Source organism: Anopheles coluzzii, chromosome 2 (genome assembly GCF_943734685.1).
Source record: "Anopheles coluzzii chromosome 2, AcolN3, whole genome shotgun sequence".
NCBI lineage: Eukaryota > Metazoa > Arthropoda > Insecta > Diptera > Culicidae > Anopheles > Anopheles coluzzii.
Window position 1 is genome coordinate 121702938 of NC_064670.1, and position 16621 is coordinate 121719558.

The window sequence follows — 16621 nt, forward strand, 5'->3', positions numbered from 1 at the left end:
AACACCAGCAGCACCATCAGCGTCAGCAACAGCTGACAACATCGCCGTACATCGTATACGGTTTTACGCTTAGCTTAAAAGCTTTCCAGCTCCCATCCCTCCCCACCACCGAGCCGAAAGTTGGATCAGTCCATTTTCTGCTACATCCTTACTACCTAAATGCGGTAATACGACGTTCCACACACAAACACACTGGCGGCGGTGGTTTGGAGTTGGCAAAGGTCGCGCACGTGGTTTTCGTTTGCTTTCAGCAGCTTTCGCGCTTGCTGAACGCGCGTATCGATCCGGGTGACAGTGGTGTTGTGTGGCAGCCTGCTTGGATGGGAGTTTTCCACCTTCTTCTTCGAGGCTTCGACTACAACAACACCAACCGCGGCTGAGCTGGGGGTACGTGTGCATGGCATGTTTCGGTGCCTTACAGCGAAGGTGCGTTCCTCCAGTCCAACAAGGGAGGGGAGAAAGTTTTCGTAAACTCCTCCAGGCAAAAAGACCGAGCCCCCGGCGTGTGTGTGTATCCGCTTGTCTGCGTGTGTTTGTATTTCGCTGTGCAGCAGCCTTGCGCGCACTCGGGGAAAATCCTGAGCGAAGGGTAGATATTCACGTAGTTTATTAAATTTTCTTTATTATTTATGGCTTTCCGTTTGCGCGCTTGCTTGCTTTCGGGCGAGAATGAAGAACGCTGCGCGTTACCACATCCTTCCTTCAATTTGTCCGCCGCGTGTCTGAAGGCAGCAGCAGCAGCAGCTGGGGCTGCATTGTATTGCCTCCCAACTGGGTGGTGCGTTTTCTTACGTGCCACAGCGGTGAATTAACCGTAAAACCGTGTTCACTTGTTTAACTTTTGCGCTTTGTTGCTCCTTCACCCCCTTCCCGGGTGTGGTCATGATGATTCAAAGATCGCGAAGTTTAAGCATTGGAGCAACCTGAACCCCTTGGGACCTCTGGGAACTTTAGGTCCGTCCCCCACTTCCCAGACAATTTTCACACTTCCGCAAAGAACTTCCATTGTGGGCCCGTGTGCGAACCAGGCACATCCTTCGGCTGTCCCTGATCGGAAGATGTACAACCGTGGTGTTAGCGAGCGTTCTTGAAGTTCCTGGAAACTTAACTCCTAAAGCCACAGCCTCAAGAATCAGCTTGATCAGTCGGAGTGCCAGGCGCCACAGTCGTCGCCAGGGCTTTCGGAAAAAGCTTCCTCTCCGGACATCCACCGGATATAACTTTGGCTTTGTGGTGCAGGTTTGCACGGGAAGGTAGCGCGGGAGCAGTTTGCACGGAAATCAGGAGATCAAGTTTAAAATGGAAATCATAATGGAGCACCCAGCACCCCTGTCCGAGCACGGGGACCTCAGCCCCGGGTGTGGGAGTTTTCCCATTATTTATTCAATTTCAATTAGGCAATGGATCACGCGAAGAGCGGTCTCTGATGTGCCCGAGGGTTTTAAGTAAGATTGAGTCGAACGAGTCGAGTTGGACGCCGGGTTTTACATTCCTGCGGAACTGCCACGATAAGGTACATGCTGATGATGGACAAAAGTCTTCAATGCTTCCATTGAACCTCCCTTGTGGTGTGATCCCTGTGCGGTCAGTGGCGTGTATCGAAAAACTGCGGAGGTGATGATTTTAAATCTCAAAGTAATATTTACATCCAGTCGGTCCGGTGGATGAGATTGGTAGAATACTAATTTTGTGTTTGCATAAATTTCACTTGACACTTCATTTTACCACTGACCCGGGGTCCCTCACTGCGTAACGCTGCGTTACAAATGAGAGGACAGGGACTGAGTTTTCCCTCGCTGTTGTTGAGGTCTCATACAGGTCTTGTCCTTTCACCTTATTTTGTTTTTTTTTAATGTTACACGTAGACATCACATCGCACTCTCTCTTTTTGGAGAGAGTTCGTACAGGTAGACAGGCTAGAACGTCCCGGCGTGCATACGAAATTCATCGGAGCTTTAAGAGCATTATAAGTATTTTGCCGCGGCTGTCGGGACAGCTGACGGGCCCCGAGGGTTGGAACATTTTTCACATGCTGCTTTATCTGCTTAGCGAGTCCAAGCGAAGACCATGCATGCTTGCGTCGGGGTTACAGAGAAGCGCCACGCTCGGTGCGATAAAGTATGCATGCGAGAGATGGCCCGACGGCTGCCTTTCGTCCAGCTTGGGATCAAGCACACACACTCACGCGCAAATCGTTACGGTTGACCATCCAGTGGAAAATAAACTTCTTAACGTACTCGTCTGACCGTCATTCGTGCATGTGTGTCTGCATTGAAGATGAAGTATCATAAGGTCACAGATTTTAACCTCTTTTTTCGGGTTTTCTGACGCTTTTTGTTTTGCTGCTGAAACGTAAAGGTTGAAGGATTTTTTACAGAGATTGAAGAATTCACTCAGAAAGGTTCATTTGAACTTTGCAGCCTTCATAGTTAATTTGTCACTTTTTATAGTACTTGATTATTCTTCATTATTTCCTTGTGAATGAAGTATTAATCCATTTGAGGAAAGCTTCGTCTAAATTAATGCAATCTGCTTAACAATGCATGTGCTTTAAATGAAACAAAAGCTCTTCAAAAGGCCTAGTTCGATCTCAACAACCATTTCGCTGAATCATCACAGTTTTCCCGAACGTATCGCCGCATTCTATCAAATTGAGCAAACTAATGATCTGAGACTTCTTGAACTACTTGAACTCTGTGCTGACACAGCTCACTTTCTGCAAGAATAAATCTCGCTGTATATGGCTGGGTCAACTGATTGAACTGTGACAAGGCTAACTAAAGAAATCCCACCCTCATCATCCTTTATCCTCCGAGATCCAGCCCCGTACCGCGCGGTGTGGAGTGTCAATTTTCATCCCTTCTCTTCCAGGAATGTGACATTGTCTTTTCTTTCCGTTTCCCGTCGCACTTATCAGAGTCCCATCGGCCCAGCAAGTTAGCAACTTATCTGGAAACCATAAATCATTAAGCACCATCACGCGACGCTCTAATGCATCGCCAGCCGAGCGCAACGGCAGGGCTGAAGATATGCTTCAAAATGACTTGCTCTGGCAACGGCATCGTGACAGTTTCCTGTGAGGCGCTTCCGCACAGCGTTGTGTCATAAAGGATAATTAATATTTTGGCCATCAGCTCCCGGGAAATGAAGCAGTTTGGTCTCACACTCACCCTTGCTTAGTCTCTCGCTCTCGCGATCTCGAGAGAGAAAGCTTGTCGTTTGACAGCGTATCAGCAATTTTAGGGGGGAAAGTGTTTTGTGGAAATGTCGAACCCTTCTTCCTTGCTCTAGATCGAGGATAAAAGGTCAGCGGCACTGTAATCGTTTAATTGGAGGATGACACCTGCCAATTTTGAAGTTAAGGATAGGCTTTAACTTTAGGAAAGAGGAAACTTTCGAGTTTATTGGTGGTTGTGTAGCAAAATGTGTATGAAGAACATCCATTCGGGATTTTATTTGCATTTCGCAACATAAGGATGATGAGCTCTTGGGACCCCTTTTGTCACGAAGCAATTTATTGATTGCTGCTGTCCTGTCAGCGTAAAAGCGATTCGAATTGGAGCACGATTTAGTTGAGGCACAATCGGTCAATTTTTGACGCACGATTTGTGCAGGTTATGATTAATGTGCTTACACATTTTCCCTGACCATAGTATCAACCATCATTCGATCGCTTTCCTTTCACCAAGCGAATGTGACTGCTGCCCTCCCTCTTTCTATTTGTTGCTATTATTAAACGCACCCAACCTCACCGATGTGCGACAAACAGCCACACACACAGACATTTTAGCACCGGCAAACATTGGACACACCACACTAAACGCTGTAAATAGACGCAGCACGCAACATTAGCTGACCAGCGTGTGGGCGGATGGACTGTGCGTGGTACTCCGTGGTCCTTAAAACAAATCAATCATCCCGTAGCCGGAAGGCTTTGCCCTTTGATATGTCGGACAAATTGATGATGGTCATTGAGGCTTTCAGTGACCAAATAAATCAAACCTCAAAGACATTTGCACCTACCCTAGCAGGGCTGATCTTTCCCCGGTCCTGTTCAACAAAACGCAAATGAATTGTTGGATGTTTTGCGAATGTGTTACATCAAGCGTCAAACGCTGTGGGCATCCCACGTGCGGGTTGCCCTGTGAAAGCTTTCGAAACTTTTCAACCCCTTCTATTTTCCGACGAGCGTTTGCGGGTGGCACGAAAGAGCTCTGGAAGCAAGCGCAGAGCCATTGTGGTGGAGTGGAAAATTGCTATTCAATTATCCCAGCAGGAGTGGAGGGTAAGCGCAACTGGTTGAGCTACTGCTTATTGATGGAATGAATTTACCCCACGCAGGGTAAATTGATTTACTTGTTATTTGGGGCGGTTTGGTGGCGAGTCAATCTGAGGGAGGGAGATTTTAGGGTGGATTTTGGGTGGGTTTATTGTAAAACGGTTGCTACTAATGCAAACCAAATGAAATCCGGCATCAGAATTATAATTGATTCCGGAATCAAAGCTAGTTGGTATAAATGCTTTAGGTTATGTTGTGGTTGAACCGTACTGAATTATTATTGTGCTTAAATATTTATCGAAAAGCATTTCTGAACACATCGTAAAATAATGGAATTAATTATTGTTGGTATCCAATGCAACCGTGAACATTTCGTATTGATTAATCATTCCAAAGTCAATTTTATCTACAGAATCTACTCCCCCTTTGAAAACCACATTGATCGCCCTGAACTTTTTGCTATCACTATCAAAAGCTGAAATCGGAATAATAACCAACAACAGGTATTCCAAACTTGCATTTGATTGCATCGAACTTTTACGACCGGAAAACAGCTTTAAGCGCTACCGGAAGCTAATTAATTGATGTTGCAAATTAATCATTTTCAATGTGGTCATTAAGGGAAATTATTTTCCAAACCTATCGCCGCGCAGCAAAAAACCGCAACCCATCCAGGAGCGCATTTGCTTGTTTGGTGCGGGGGGTTGGTAATTGAAGGGGAAATAAATCATTGCAATCTGGTCGACTGTATGAATGCATGTTTGTAAAATCAATTTGGTTGCATTTCAGCATGTTGGTTTTAAAACGTAATCTGTAACACTAATATTTATCTGAAATAAGTAAGGAATGTATGTGGGTAGAGAAGCATTTCAGCTGAGTTTTTTGTGGCTCAAAGTCTCTATACAAAAAGAAAAAAAACTGAGTTTGCATGGATTGCATACTTTAAGGCTCAGATGTTTAAAGCAGCCTAAAAGTATGCAATTCTGCATACATTTCACCATTTTATAGCACAAAATGAGCCTTTTCGTTGTTTCTTCCTGCACATCTGCATTGCACAATCTGCCATCAAATCTAAGAAAAATCAAAAACTCAATTTGTGGAATGAGCTTTGGCTGTTTTTGTGCAGGATTTAATTCATTTAATTAAAACGAACCTCCAGCGTCAAACATGTTTATAATATTTATTGCGGTGCTCATTCTAATCCGCTTTCAAAGACTTTCTGCGTACACCGAAAGAGATGGAGCATATGATAAGCTTCAGCTTTCTCCTCTGAGACGCCATCAAGCATGTGTAAAAGTTGCTTAATTAATTCATCCAACTTCTATCCGGATAGTCAAAAAATAATTTCAACTCCGAATGCAAATGAAGACGAAATGTTTGGCAAAAGGCCAAGCCAAAGGACTTCCTTCTCGAAGTTGCTGGATGGGTTCCTGCTCGGCAATGGAGGAAAAAAGGGCAAGCAATACCGTTTGTAATAATCATCACGCCACAGTACGGTTCGTGCATATATTTTGAGACTTTCATTTAGTACCGGGTGCCCCTAATGCCTGTCAATACTGAACGCTCAGTGTGTGTGTGGGAGGAAGCTGTTTTCAGTGTACGGTAAGGCGACCGAGAGTTTGTTCACCTAAACCACCCAGCACGGCTCAGCAAAAAGTTGCTGTCTGCTTGGAATAAATAAAAAAGTACCGCCTCAAAAAAAAAAAAAGTAAAAGTACAAACGCCACACAAGCGTAACCGGAATTGAAACGAAATTTACTAATCAAACTTTTCTCTTTCGTTTCGTTGCAGGAAGGACGTGGGTTGAAATTACGAGCGGTTCTCTTTTTTTTCAGCCCCCACTTAGCTCGATTCAATACACAGCTTGTAATAGGTTATGGGTCGGTTGGGCCGTCGGTGAGGAAAACAAACATTAAAAGAAATTTAATAACATTGAAAACCATTGCAACCACAATCCAATGTATGCCACGTGCTGGTGAAAAAAAAACCTGTAACGAACGACTGTTTGAATGTTTAGCTGAAATGTGGTAGGCACTGCCACCGCCCGGAAGTATGCAAACACGCGTATCACAAACAAAACCTCGCCATGGTTTCGTGTAATATGTGGCGTATGGGTACGTGGAAAATTGAGATTTGGTGTTATCTCGAAGAAAAATACCCAAAATAGGAACGACGCTTACAGTGTGTGTCTGATCATGTTCGCATTAAGTTGTTTTTTTTTTTTTTGGTTGTGTTTTTCATTTCAAATAGGTTATACACAATTTTCATTATACGCTCATCATATTCACTGAATAATTGATACACACTTTGATGCTTTGCTGTTGTAAACATTTTGTCACTCACTGTCATATTGCTTGCTTTGAATCGCCTTTTGCCAACATATCCTTGTTTTACAACTCTGTTTTCCTCCTTCCATTATTTCTGATTTTAAAAAAAGCTACCATACGCTTTTTCACACTTTTCATTTTCTTTTGAACCCGACAACAACAGTGTGTGTGTGTGCGTGTGCTAACATACAAACTGCGGCAACTGGTAGCGTGTGCCAGCCATCAACATTCAGGGGAAACTCAGTTATCCTATCAAGGCCGTGGCTGTTGTTGATATTAGACGGTGACTGATTTTACACCAGAATGCGTTTGAAGTGAAATGAGAATATTGAGTCACTCGCAAGCGTTGAGATGGGTGAGAGTGTGCCTATTCCACCGTCAAAAGATTTGTTCGAGACTGCTGCTGCTGCTGCTGCTGCTGCTTGATGTTTACCTTTCCCTAACGCTTTTCACCTTCATCCCACAGTGAGCGCTTGAGAATCGAAGGGGGTGAAGAAAAAACGAATGAAAACCTGTGTTGATTGTGTGTGTTTGTGATGTGAAAAAGTGTCAAAGAAAGTTTGCGGACTTGTTTTCAGCTTGGAAGCTTGGTGGGTAGTGTGCGACACAGGGTTTGGAGGCTATTGTAGCATTCATTCCTTTTGCTACGAGAATACGGCTTGTTTACCTGTGAGGTGGCATTGTGACACATTCAGTGTGTGTGTGTGTGTGTAAAGTGGTGTTGAAGAGTATGCGAATCGGTATTAGTGCACGTTCGTGGTTTGTTTGTATTTGCTGCCCGCAGGTGAATGAAGGCGCTTAAGCCCGTTTAATAGGACCCTGACGCGACCGGCTCACACCATCAATAACGTCCTTCATCATGGCGATGGAATGGATTACGGCAATAGATAAACGGTAAGTCGCAGTTTGATTGATTAGCGTTATTTTTGAGGCATTGAGGGTGAGGGCGAGCGCAAAAACTTTTCCTTCTGAGTGTTGAAGCATTTTTGTGAAACATCGAACTCGAACCATCTGACTGTGAACGTTTTGGACCCTAAATGTATGCTATTCATGCTCAAGTTTGACTGTGTAGACTATGACAAAATGAACGATGTTTATCTGATGGTTATGTTACTGATTTTGATTATTTTTGCGTTATTTAACCCTTTCAAGCCTGTTGTTAAAACATACTTTCAATTGAGATCCGTTTTAAAGCAAAAAACATCAAGTTATGTGCCTAAAAGTATGCAATTCGCCTGACAAAACTGTTTTGTTACATCCACATGAAATACTACTGTTACATAGCTAATCGAGCCAAACGCAACAGTGAGTTTATGGGTGTAATTTTCACATTCTGTGAAATTAAATTTTACCTTTTTTTAATAAATACTACCCATACACAATCTATGGTGAATCATGCTGAGTCATTTGTTGCTATCCGTAACAAAAGGGAACGAAAACAATACAACAGCAGTGTGGTATTAACTTCGCCACACTCTTCTACTCAGGGAATAAAACAATCGAAACGAAAACAGCACACTGCGTATGTTCAATTCCCGTTCACTTTATGATTTAATTCAAACGCAACAAGGCAACATTAAAGCAAATTCCGTGCCACTGTCTGGTTAGCACCGTTTATTTTTCACCAAGCGCAAAAATGCATGCTTCCGAGGATTTCCTGAATTGACCGTAAATTAATGCGAAATGAATAAGTTATCTGCTGAATGTGCCAAACCGTATCGGGGTGTGCATGCCTGTACCGAAGGGTTTTTTGTACTCAATGGTCAAGCTGTTAAGTTTATGGTGGTATAAAAAGTAAAATTTAAACGAAAACAAAAAAGCCCTAGCACCACAAAGAAAAATGAATTTCATTCGTTCTTTCCTGGTTGAATGGAATTGGATTTTTTGTTCCTCCCGCGCGGCACAGAAAGAGGCAGTGAAAGGGATATAATTTGATTTTCTGCTTCTGTTTTCTTTATGCCATTTGGGTTTATGTTTTGTTCTTTTGAAGGCTGTTAGTTATATGCTGGTGGGTTTAAATCCTTTTTTCTGATTCATTTGCATTTAATGTACTTTCTAGATGGGTTTAAAGTGTTATAATTATCAATGATTATGTGTTAATGTCTTTTTCGTCATTGCATTGTAGTAATGTTGATGATTTATTTTGCTCATACATCACTACTAGAGTAAAACAGTCCTGCAACAGCCTGAAACTGTCACTAAATGGCTTCATTTGTGATCATTTGCCAGCCAACGCTGGACGTTTTTCGCGGAAATATCGCACGCTTAAAAATCAATATCCCAATTGCTACTCTTTTCCACCAGCATCGCCCGAAAGTGTAAGTGAAAATAGACCACAATCAACGCAGTAATAAAAAAAGTAAAGCAACATCTCAATCCGCAGCTGAATCAATATTGACTTTGCGGCAAAGTTAATCGAAATTTGTGGCTACACTCTCGAAGATGTGTCTTCGCGTTGATTCCGGCGAAAAGATTTAAGCACACGATGGGCGTCGCATTTGATTGTCGAACTCTCTCTATTGCTGGCTGTGATTGGGGAAGCGGACGGAGAGGATTTAACACTGTTGCCGTTCAATTGGAGAACTGAAAAGCAAAAAGTGAAAAGCGAAGAGTAAAAAAAAAGATACGTTTTTTCCTTGTGGTTCGATGACACAAAGCGCACCCGCACCGCCAAGCGGGTCCTCATCGAGCGGGCGCGCGTGTGTGAGTAAATACAAGTGAAAATCGATTTTAAATCCCAACTCAATCCCAACCGGCGTGCGCGCGCCTTTTGTTCGATTCGGTGCGGGCAGAAGCGTATTCTTTTAAATATACTTTTTAGCCGCCTGTGACAGCATAATCTTCTGATCGGTACGGTAGCATCACCCTGCAGCAGCAGTAGCAGCAGCATCGTCAGTCTCATCGCAAGTAGCAATGAGCGTGTCGCGCGTATTTGCTGAACGATTTTTCAACCTGTTTGCCTAAACGATTGACGTGTTTGTGGAGAGGGAGCGAGCGAGAGAAAGAGACCAAGGTAAAAATAGCAAGAAATGGAAGCATTACGGCGAGCGAAGGAAAACGGATAATATTGACTGTTTGCTAATTTCTTCGTCCCATCCGCCTATTATGGACGAGAATGGAGGGTGAAACCGCTGTGTGTAGCGAAAAGCTTTTCCGAGCATTTTTTTCCCTGGAGCTGACATTTACTTTAAAGCTGGCGTAAAATTAAAAACAATTCGTAGAAAAAGTTGTGATTTTAAAGGAAAATCAAATAAACTAAATTGGTTCTGTTGACTATAATCACTCTACCAGAGTTCACTAAAACCATCCCCTCTGTGGCGCTTGTTGTGTGATGCAGCCAATCAGATTTGTTCATACTTTGTGGTAAATTGCAAAGATCTTCCATCTTCCTAAGTGTTTTACACAATACTGGTAGCACGAAATGAAGAAGGTGCTCCAGTTTGGTACATTGCCGCAATCATCTGCACGAAGAAAGACAAACTGTGGACGGTTTCCTGGAAATAATAATATGATTGCAAAGTCAGGCTTATTGCTTATTCATTTTGTTGAAAAATTTCAATATAATTTCGATGCCGGTAAGGAAGGTTTGCCTGATTGCTGGTAGCCGGGGTTTTGCTGTTGTTCGAGCAAAAGGGGGAAAGGGTCACTTCAGTACCGTGACCATGGAAATTCTTAGCGAATCCGGTTGTGAATACTTAACGGTTGGAAATGGTTTCCTTGGCGGATGGACAGAAATTGAATTTACAATTAGATGAATTTATTCGGTTGCGTTGATGCCGAAGCTTTGATTTTGTGTTTCATTTGATGTTTTGATGGAATGGATGATTGTTTCCCACTGAGCAGGGTTCGAGTTCTAAAAAGCTTTAACAAGTGCCTTAAAACAATCACTTTGGTGTGTTTGATTGCATACTTTACAGAGCGCGCTTGCAAAAGAGCCTAAAAGTATGCAATCGGTAGCAAGCGTGCCTTCATAAAGTCGTGTAAATAAAATAAAATTACCATGACGCTGTCGAACGCTTAATTATTTCTGTTTTAATTAAGCTACCAATGGCGATGATGTTGTTGAAATCCAATGCACGTTAAAAACAGCTTAAGAGCTCGCTTCTAAACAGTTAAAGCGAGCCGGTAGATGTGTGAAAATGTATGAAAAAACAGTAAAGGAACTCCATACTTCTCCCATCCTCTTCGGAACAGTATCATTCATTCACCGTGCCTGGAAGTTCAATTTAACTCCGGATGCTGGCGGCGTGCTTCGACCATTTTGCTTCCATTTTTTTTTTTGGTTCGTTGTCGCTTCCTCGCGTTCTCGCGCAAGCTGCGCCACACGCGACAGGGCCGAGGGAATTCAGTCGGAATTCACACAACATCGTTTTCCAATTTGCACCGTACCGTGACGTTCCGGGCACTGCGACAGATAACAACCGTGTGCCGCACCTGTCAAAACACTCCCGCACGCACCTACCTCTTCTATAGGGTGAAGTGGCGTTGGGGAAGGGGGGAGTGAAAAGGGGACATGTGAAGTGGGAACATCACGGCTGCTTTGCCAACAAGCTAACGTGTCGATTTGTTTCTCGGGAGGCAAAACGGCAACGGCAAAAGTAGCAAGGCGACAAGGGCCGGGTGTTTGGGCGCTTGGGGACACGCGGAGTAGCGCCACCTGGCGGTGACAGCGAAACGGCAATCCATACTAGCCCCGTCGGAGTTCCGGAGTAAACACAGCTGTCGTAGGCGCGTTTAGCTTTTTTTGTTCCTCAACAGTCGCCCGCAGCGATCGAAGGACGATCGATATGCTCCGGCTCGGTGCCGGAAATGGTTCAACGTTCGCGGCGTGCCGTTTGGCGTTCTGTAAGTACGCCGTGGTGCTTGTAAAGGAATGGTTGAATAGAAGTTTTTTTTCTGGATGCATTATGGGTGATGTATTTGGGCCAGGGAATTTTCTATTGTTTGTGTCCCTAGGCGTGTAAGCCTTACAAGTGAAAGAGTACATGTGTTACTGTACTTCCAATAGTAGTTAAATGATGAAGTCATTTTAAGTACAGTATGAGGAGTATATCAACTGAACAGTCTAAATTCTGTATGTTTTATTTGAAAAATAAATAATCTTCAATATCATTGACAAAGGGCAAAAAAGCTCCTGAAATAAGTGCACGACCTGCTCAAATTAGAAAAAAAACAACGTGGAACAACCCGGAATTTAGCTTTTATCTGCCATGTTTTGCTTGCTAAAGTCCCTCAAACTACAGAAAAAACAGCCCGCAGTTATACCTGTGACATCTTTTCAACAACATTAACCTCTCTTCATCTTTCATCTCACACAAGCCTGATGTACCTACGACAAACACACAGACACACGGAACGAACCAAATAGTAACTGTAGAGGTCATTACATCAAAGACTATACACCAGTAGCAACAACAAAAAACACACACACACACACAAATGCAAATGTACACCCACAAAATTAACAGCAAATACCGGGACAATGGGAGCGAAGGACAACACCAAACATAAGTGAAAGAAAACTTTACCCCTGGTAGTGCTTTACACGCCTCCCTGGTACCGAGAAAAAAAAACAGTTCCAAACCTCCAAACAACAACCGACAGAGAGACGAAAAAGAAGAAACGAAAAAAAGAATCACAAAATAGCGCAACAGGGTTGTCTCGTTACAAAACAGGACGAGCCGCTGCCATCGACGTCCAAAGCCCCAGCGTCAGCATTATCGTCACCATCATCATCGCCATTTATGGTACGACCGTGATGGGTGGGTTGGGTGGGTTGTGGGTGAACTAGGCGCAGGACACATACACGCGTACCAAGCAGCGCCGAACGAATGGTCCTGGCTTTCGTCCGCCCCATTTGGCCGATGGATGGATGGTTCGTTGGTTGGTTGGAGCTGCTTGGCAGTAGTGCCAAGGGTAATAAAAACACTGCCAGGAGCTGGGTAGCATCCGAGGCGAGATGTTGCTAGATGGGGCACAATAAGGGGGGGAAAGGAAAAAAGCCGTGGAAAAATGACCCGACCCGTGTGTGCCGAAGTGAAGCAACATGTAGCTTGCAAATAAAACTTCTTGCTTCCTGATCTTGCTCTCTATGGGTGTGTGTATCGTGATAGAGAGTGAGTGAGAGAGTGAGCACACTTACGAGCGAAAGGCGGAACGGGAAACGGGTATCACCATTCGTCATGCCCGAATGTGAGTTGGCCGATGGGTGGGGACGATTATGATGGCGAATAAGGGTGTGTTCTGGGGTAAGCTTTTGCCGCATTGAGGAACGGTTTCTACTACTGTGCGGGATTGGCGGTGGCTAGGGAGCAAGACGGTGCAGAAAGGGCAGATGTAATGTTGAGACTGATCGATGGAGTCACAGGTTCATAAATAGTTATGTGCCTCCATCATATTTGTTCCCACGGAGCTAGCACCGCACATCGTCAGCATCGGCAGCTTGCTAATGCATGAGAATAGATGTGTTTTTTATGTGTATTGAGGGCAAACATACCCTTTGATGTACTGTAGGAACCACGAAAAGATGGTTTAGAAGTTGATAAAATAGATTTAAAATTGAATATTACTTGCAGGATTGTGGTGGTAGTGATTATAAGATCCGACAAATCACCAATAGAAGTATTAATCTCCAAAGGCTTTGCAATCATCATTCGCTGAAGATTCTAAAGCTTTTTAGTTTTTCTTCCCAACTAGGTAATAGCTATGTTGCGGAGGATCATATCGCAGAGTCTTTTTAGAACAGCGACAACGGTTTCAAAAGCATACTAGTCGCTCCAATATCCAATGATTCCTTCAATGATTTCTATAAGCTGGATATAGCTGGTTGTCAAGGCTACTGCTATGGTTTCGTCGATTTGTTGCGCTTTCCGTACCCAGGATGTGAGCTTTTCTTGGGGGAAGGTATGCCTTGTGGGACACTCTTACACACTGACACAGCCACACATCCACACCATTGCTGGGTGACCGAACTTTGGAAGCCACAGAAGCATCTAACCTTTACTCCGCAGTGTGTGGTTTCCCGAGGTGTGTAAACTTCAACGTACGCCTCGTCGTTGTTGGTGTTGGAGCTCTCCACTTGGCTTGGTGGTGGTTGTGGTAGGTCGTTCCCTATACCGAGACGACCCAGCCAGCCGCCCCCTGTTGTCTGTGTTTGAATAGCCCAAACTTGTTCGGAAGACGCCGCTTTTACAAAATGGACAGATATTCCTTATAAAAAGGTCCACCAGATCCTTGCGGGCATACAAGGGTTGTGCCAGTGGTTCCGTGAGCCTTTGCCTCTGGAGCAACATCTGGGGACCTGCTTAAGGGTGTAGGTTTATCTTTCAAGCAGACATAGCCCTCCGCTAGCCCCGCTCTGTGCTCTTCCTGTGGGCACGTTTTATCTGTTCGATTATTAATTTTTGTACCAAACCGTCATATTTTCATGCGCTTCCAACTTGCAATTCCTGTTCGCACAGTCCAAGGTTTGCTTTGCAGCCGAGATATGGCGCAAGAAAGAGAGAAAAAAGGTTCTGTTCGATCAGTGGAGTGGTATCCCAGGGTCGAGCTGGAGCATTCAGTGGAAATGCCGGAAGGAAAAAGTATAATTTCGTTAACGAGAAAGGGGACGAGCTCTCTGGACGGTGTGTCCCATCTTCGATGGGCTTCCGAGCTTGTGCGCCCCATTTAAAACATGTATGGGAAATGTTCTACGATATCCGTGTCGTCCAGTGGCTTCCAGGGAAACAATTTACCGTCCATAAGTATGGTCGGCAGATGGTCGATTAGTAAGCGATGCCCCTATTCTTGGCAGTTTGCCATATTGCATGTTATACCCGCCAGCGGTATTAACGTGGAGGAGGTTATTTAGAGATGAAATTTATTAAAGATGTTGTAATGAAAATGTGTTGCACTTGGCTTGTTTTATTAGTAACTGGAAAGGTCATTTAATATACCTCCAATTTTCAAAAACAAAACCACACCATAAGGTTCCTTGCTGTGTTTACCTTTCTGTACGAGGTGAGCTAGCTTATGGAACCAAACAAATGAGCTACCGTTTGATGTTCAGATCACTTTGGATGTTGTTGTTGGCGTTTGATGTTGCGACAAGCTGCAGCTGAGTGGAAAATGTGATTCTTCACTTTCCCGGAAGCTGTTACTTGTTTTTGAAGGTGTGCGTTACGCTGGCAACGAATCTACACAGTCATAACCTTTACGATGTTTACGGGAAAGGAATCAGCCCGAAGACTTCAGGAGTGTGCATTGGATTAAAGCTTTGGGCAAAGCGCAATGAGTATGTTTTTCGCGATAGCTCTATGGAAGAAACAAGTGGAAAAATGTAGTAGAATTGAATTTATTTACTATTTAAGAAGAATATATTTCGATACACTAAACACACTAAGCAAACCGCTAAACAAAATCTTTGTTTTATGGTATTTTTTGTTTGATTATTTTCAACCGTTTGGTATAGCTGAAAAATCAATGAAGCAACAATAAGATAATCAATCCCCCTGATCAGTTGCGTTCATTTGTCACCTAGCCGAACCATAATGACAGCGTAAAAATAACTGCTATCGATCAATAATGATCATAATTGTAATGATCTGGATGAAAAATGTCTATTGTTATTTAACGGCATCAAATTTACGACCGATGCTTAACGAGCCGGGAGTAAAGAGGGAGGTAAAGAAAAAGTCAGAGCAAATGGCAGATGAACGTTAACTTTATTCATTCCTTTTTTTCTAAACCAGAAAAACCAATTTATCACTTATCTGTATTTTTGGGAAGCTAAGGGTGCATCCGTCTACAAAGAGAAAGAGAAACCGCAGGAAACTTGCTAATAAATTGAGAATGATGAATTATCTTCTTCGATACTACACTTTGTTCAAAATTGTTCTAACTAAGAAAACAAATCAGTAGAGTTGAAATACTTCTTGGAATGGAGAATTTCAACCCCTAAAGCCCCAAAAGCTGTCACCGGTGCAAATATGCTTTTGACTCGTCCTTACAAAACTGAACCCCTTGTGCTAATGAGCAGCAGCTCACCAACCAACGTTACCACAAGGTCTAAGCAGGGCCCGGGTCCATTAACGCTCACATTTGCGGGCCACCTTCATCCATTAGTTCCGCTTATCACGAACCTTTCACCGAATCGAACCAAAGGAATAAAAAAAAACGAACCTTTTCCACCGTTGACTGAATAATCGATAATTTGTTGCATTCGGCGTAATGATGAAGCTCCATGGAGCCATGGCCGGAGACAGCGCGGTCAAGGTCCTCGTTCCACGTTCGTCCTTTCGGCATCGGTTTGATTGACAGATTGGTAGCATTGCTTCTGGCCGGGTTTTGTCAGTTGCGGTGTACGATCCTTGTAGCGGGAAAACCCCGTTGCCGTTTTCGGGCGAAGGATCGAGCAAACTCGACCCTGAAAACGAAACATAATATTTATCAACCGGCGTTGACGTGGTCTCGTGGAAGGTTTTGGTACTCGCTATCGTTCTCGCTCTTTGTTGCCTCCCCCTGCTACTCGGAAGGTAGTTGAGATTCAAAGAAAAGGGTTTTGGCATAATGGATAGTTAGGTAGTAACAATGCGTTTTGCTATTCCACTCAATGCCTCGATGAACGTTAAGAAGATTTGCATAGAATAATGATAGACAAGACAAAAAACACAGTCATTTGAAATGGAAATGTTTATCGTTTACGCCGCAAAGTATGCTATGCGCATTACAAAACGCCACTAAACAAAACGAAACCCGAAATGATAAAAAGCGCTCCTTTCAACACAATTAATTTTCTCCTTCGCCCTCTCTGCGTTTGAAACGAGCAACAACAAACTGTTTCCGATGGGCCCAGTACGTTTACATAAAAATCACTCGACTTAACTACTTCCGATAAAGTGCGCACATAACAAATGCTACCCACGGCTTGAAGCCAATGTCTGGCGGCAACATAAAAGCAGTACGTTTACAATCTTCCTTTCAACAGAGACAGTTACTACCTCCGTTTACTTGACACACACACGGTGGGAAATGG

The 16621-nt window shown here is 43.6% G+C and overlaps 2 protein-coding genes across 8 annotated transcripts in view; both read left to right on the plus strand.

Moving 5' to 3' along the window:
* LOC120949158 (klaroid protein) overlaps positions 1 to 16621 on the plus strand; it is a 175224-nt gene that overhangs the window by 60584 nt on the left and 98019 nt on the right. The window lies entirely within an intron of this gene.
* The window catches only part of LOC120954006 (rap guanine nucleotide exchange factor 4), a 111812-nt gene that overhangs the window by 14540 nt on the left and 80651 nt on the right, over positions 1 to 16621 (plus strand). For all 7 annotated transcript variants that reach the window (XR_005751429.2, XM_040374497.2, XM_040374501.2 and 4 more), the window contains exon 2: positions 7073 to 7500. Coding sequence is in view for 6 of the 7 variants with exons in the window: in XM_040374497.2 (XP_040230431.1) it covers positions 7466 to 7500 (35 nt within the window). In the remaining variant the exon portion in view is untranslated. The remainder of the gene's footprint in view (positions 1 to 7072; positions 7501 to 16621) is intronic.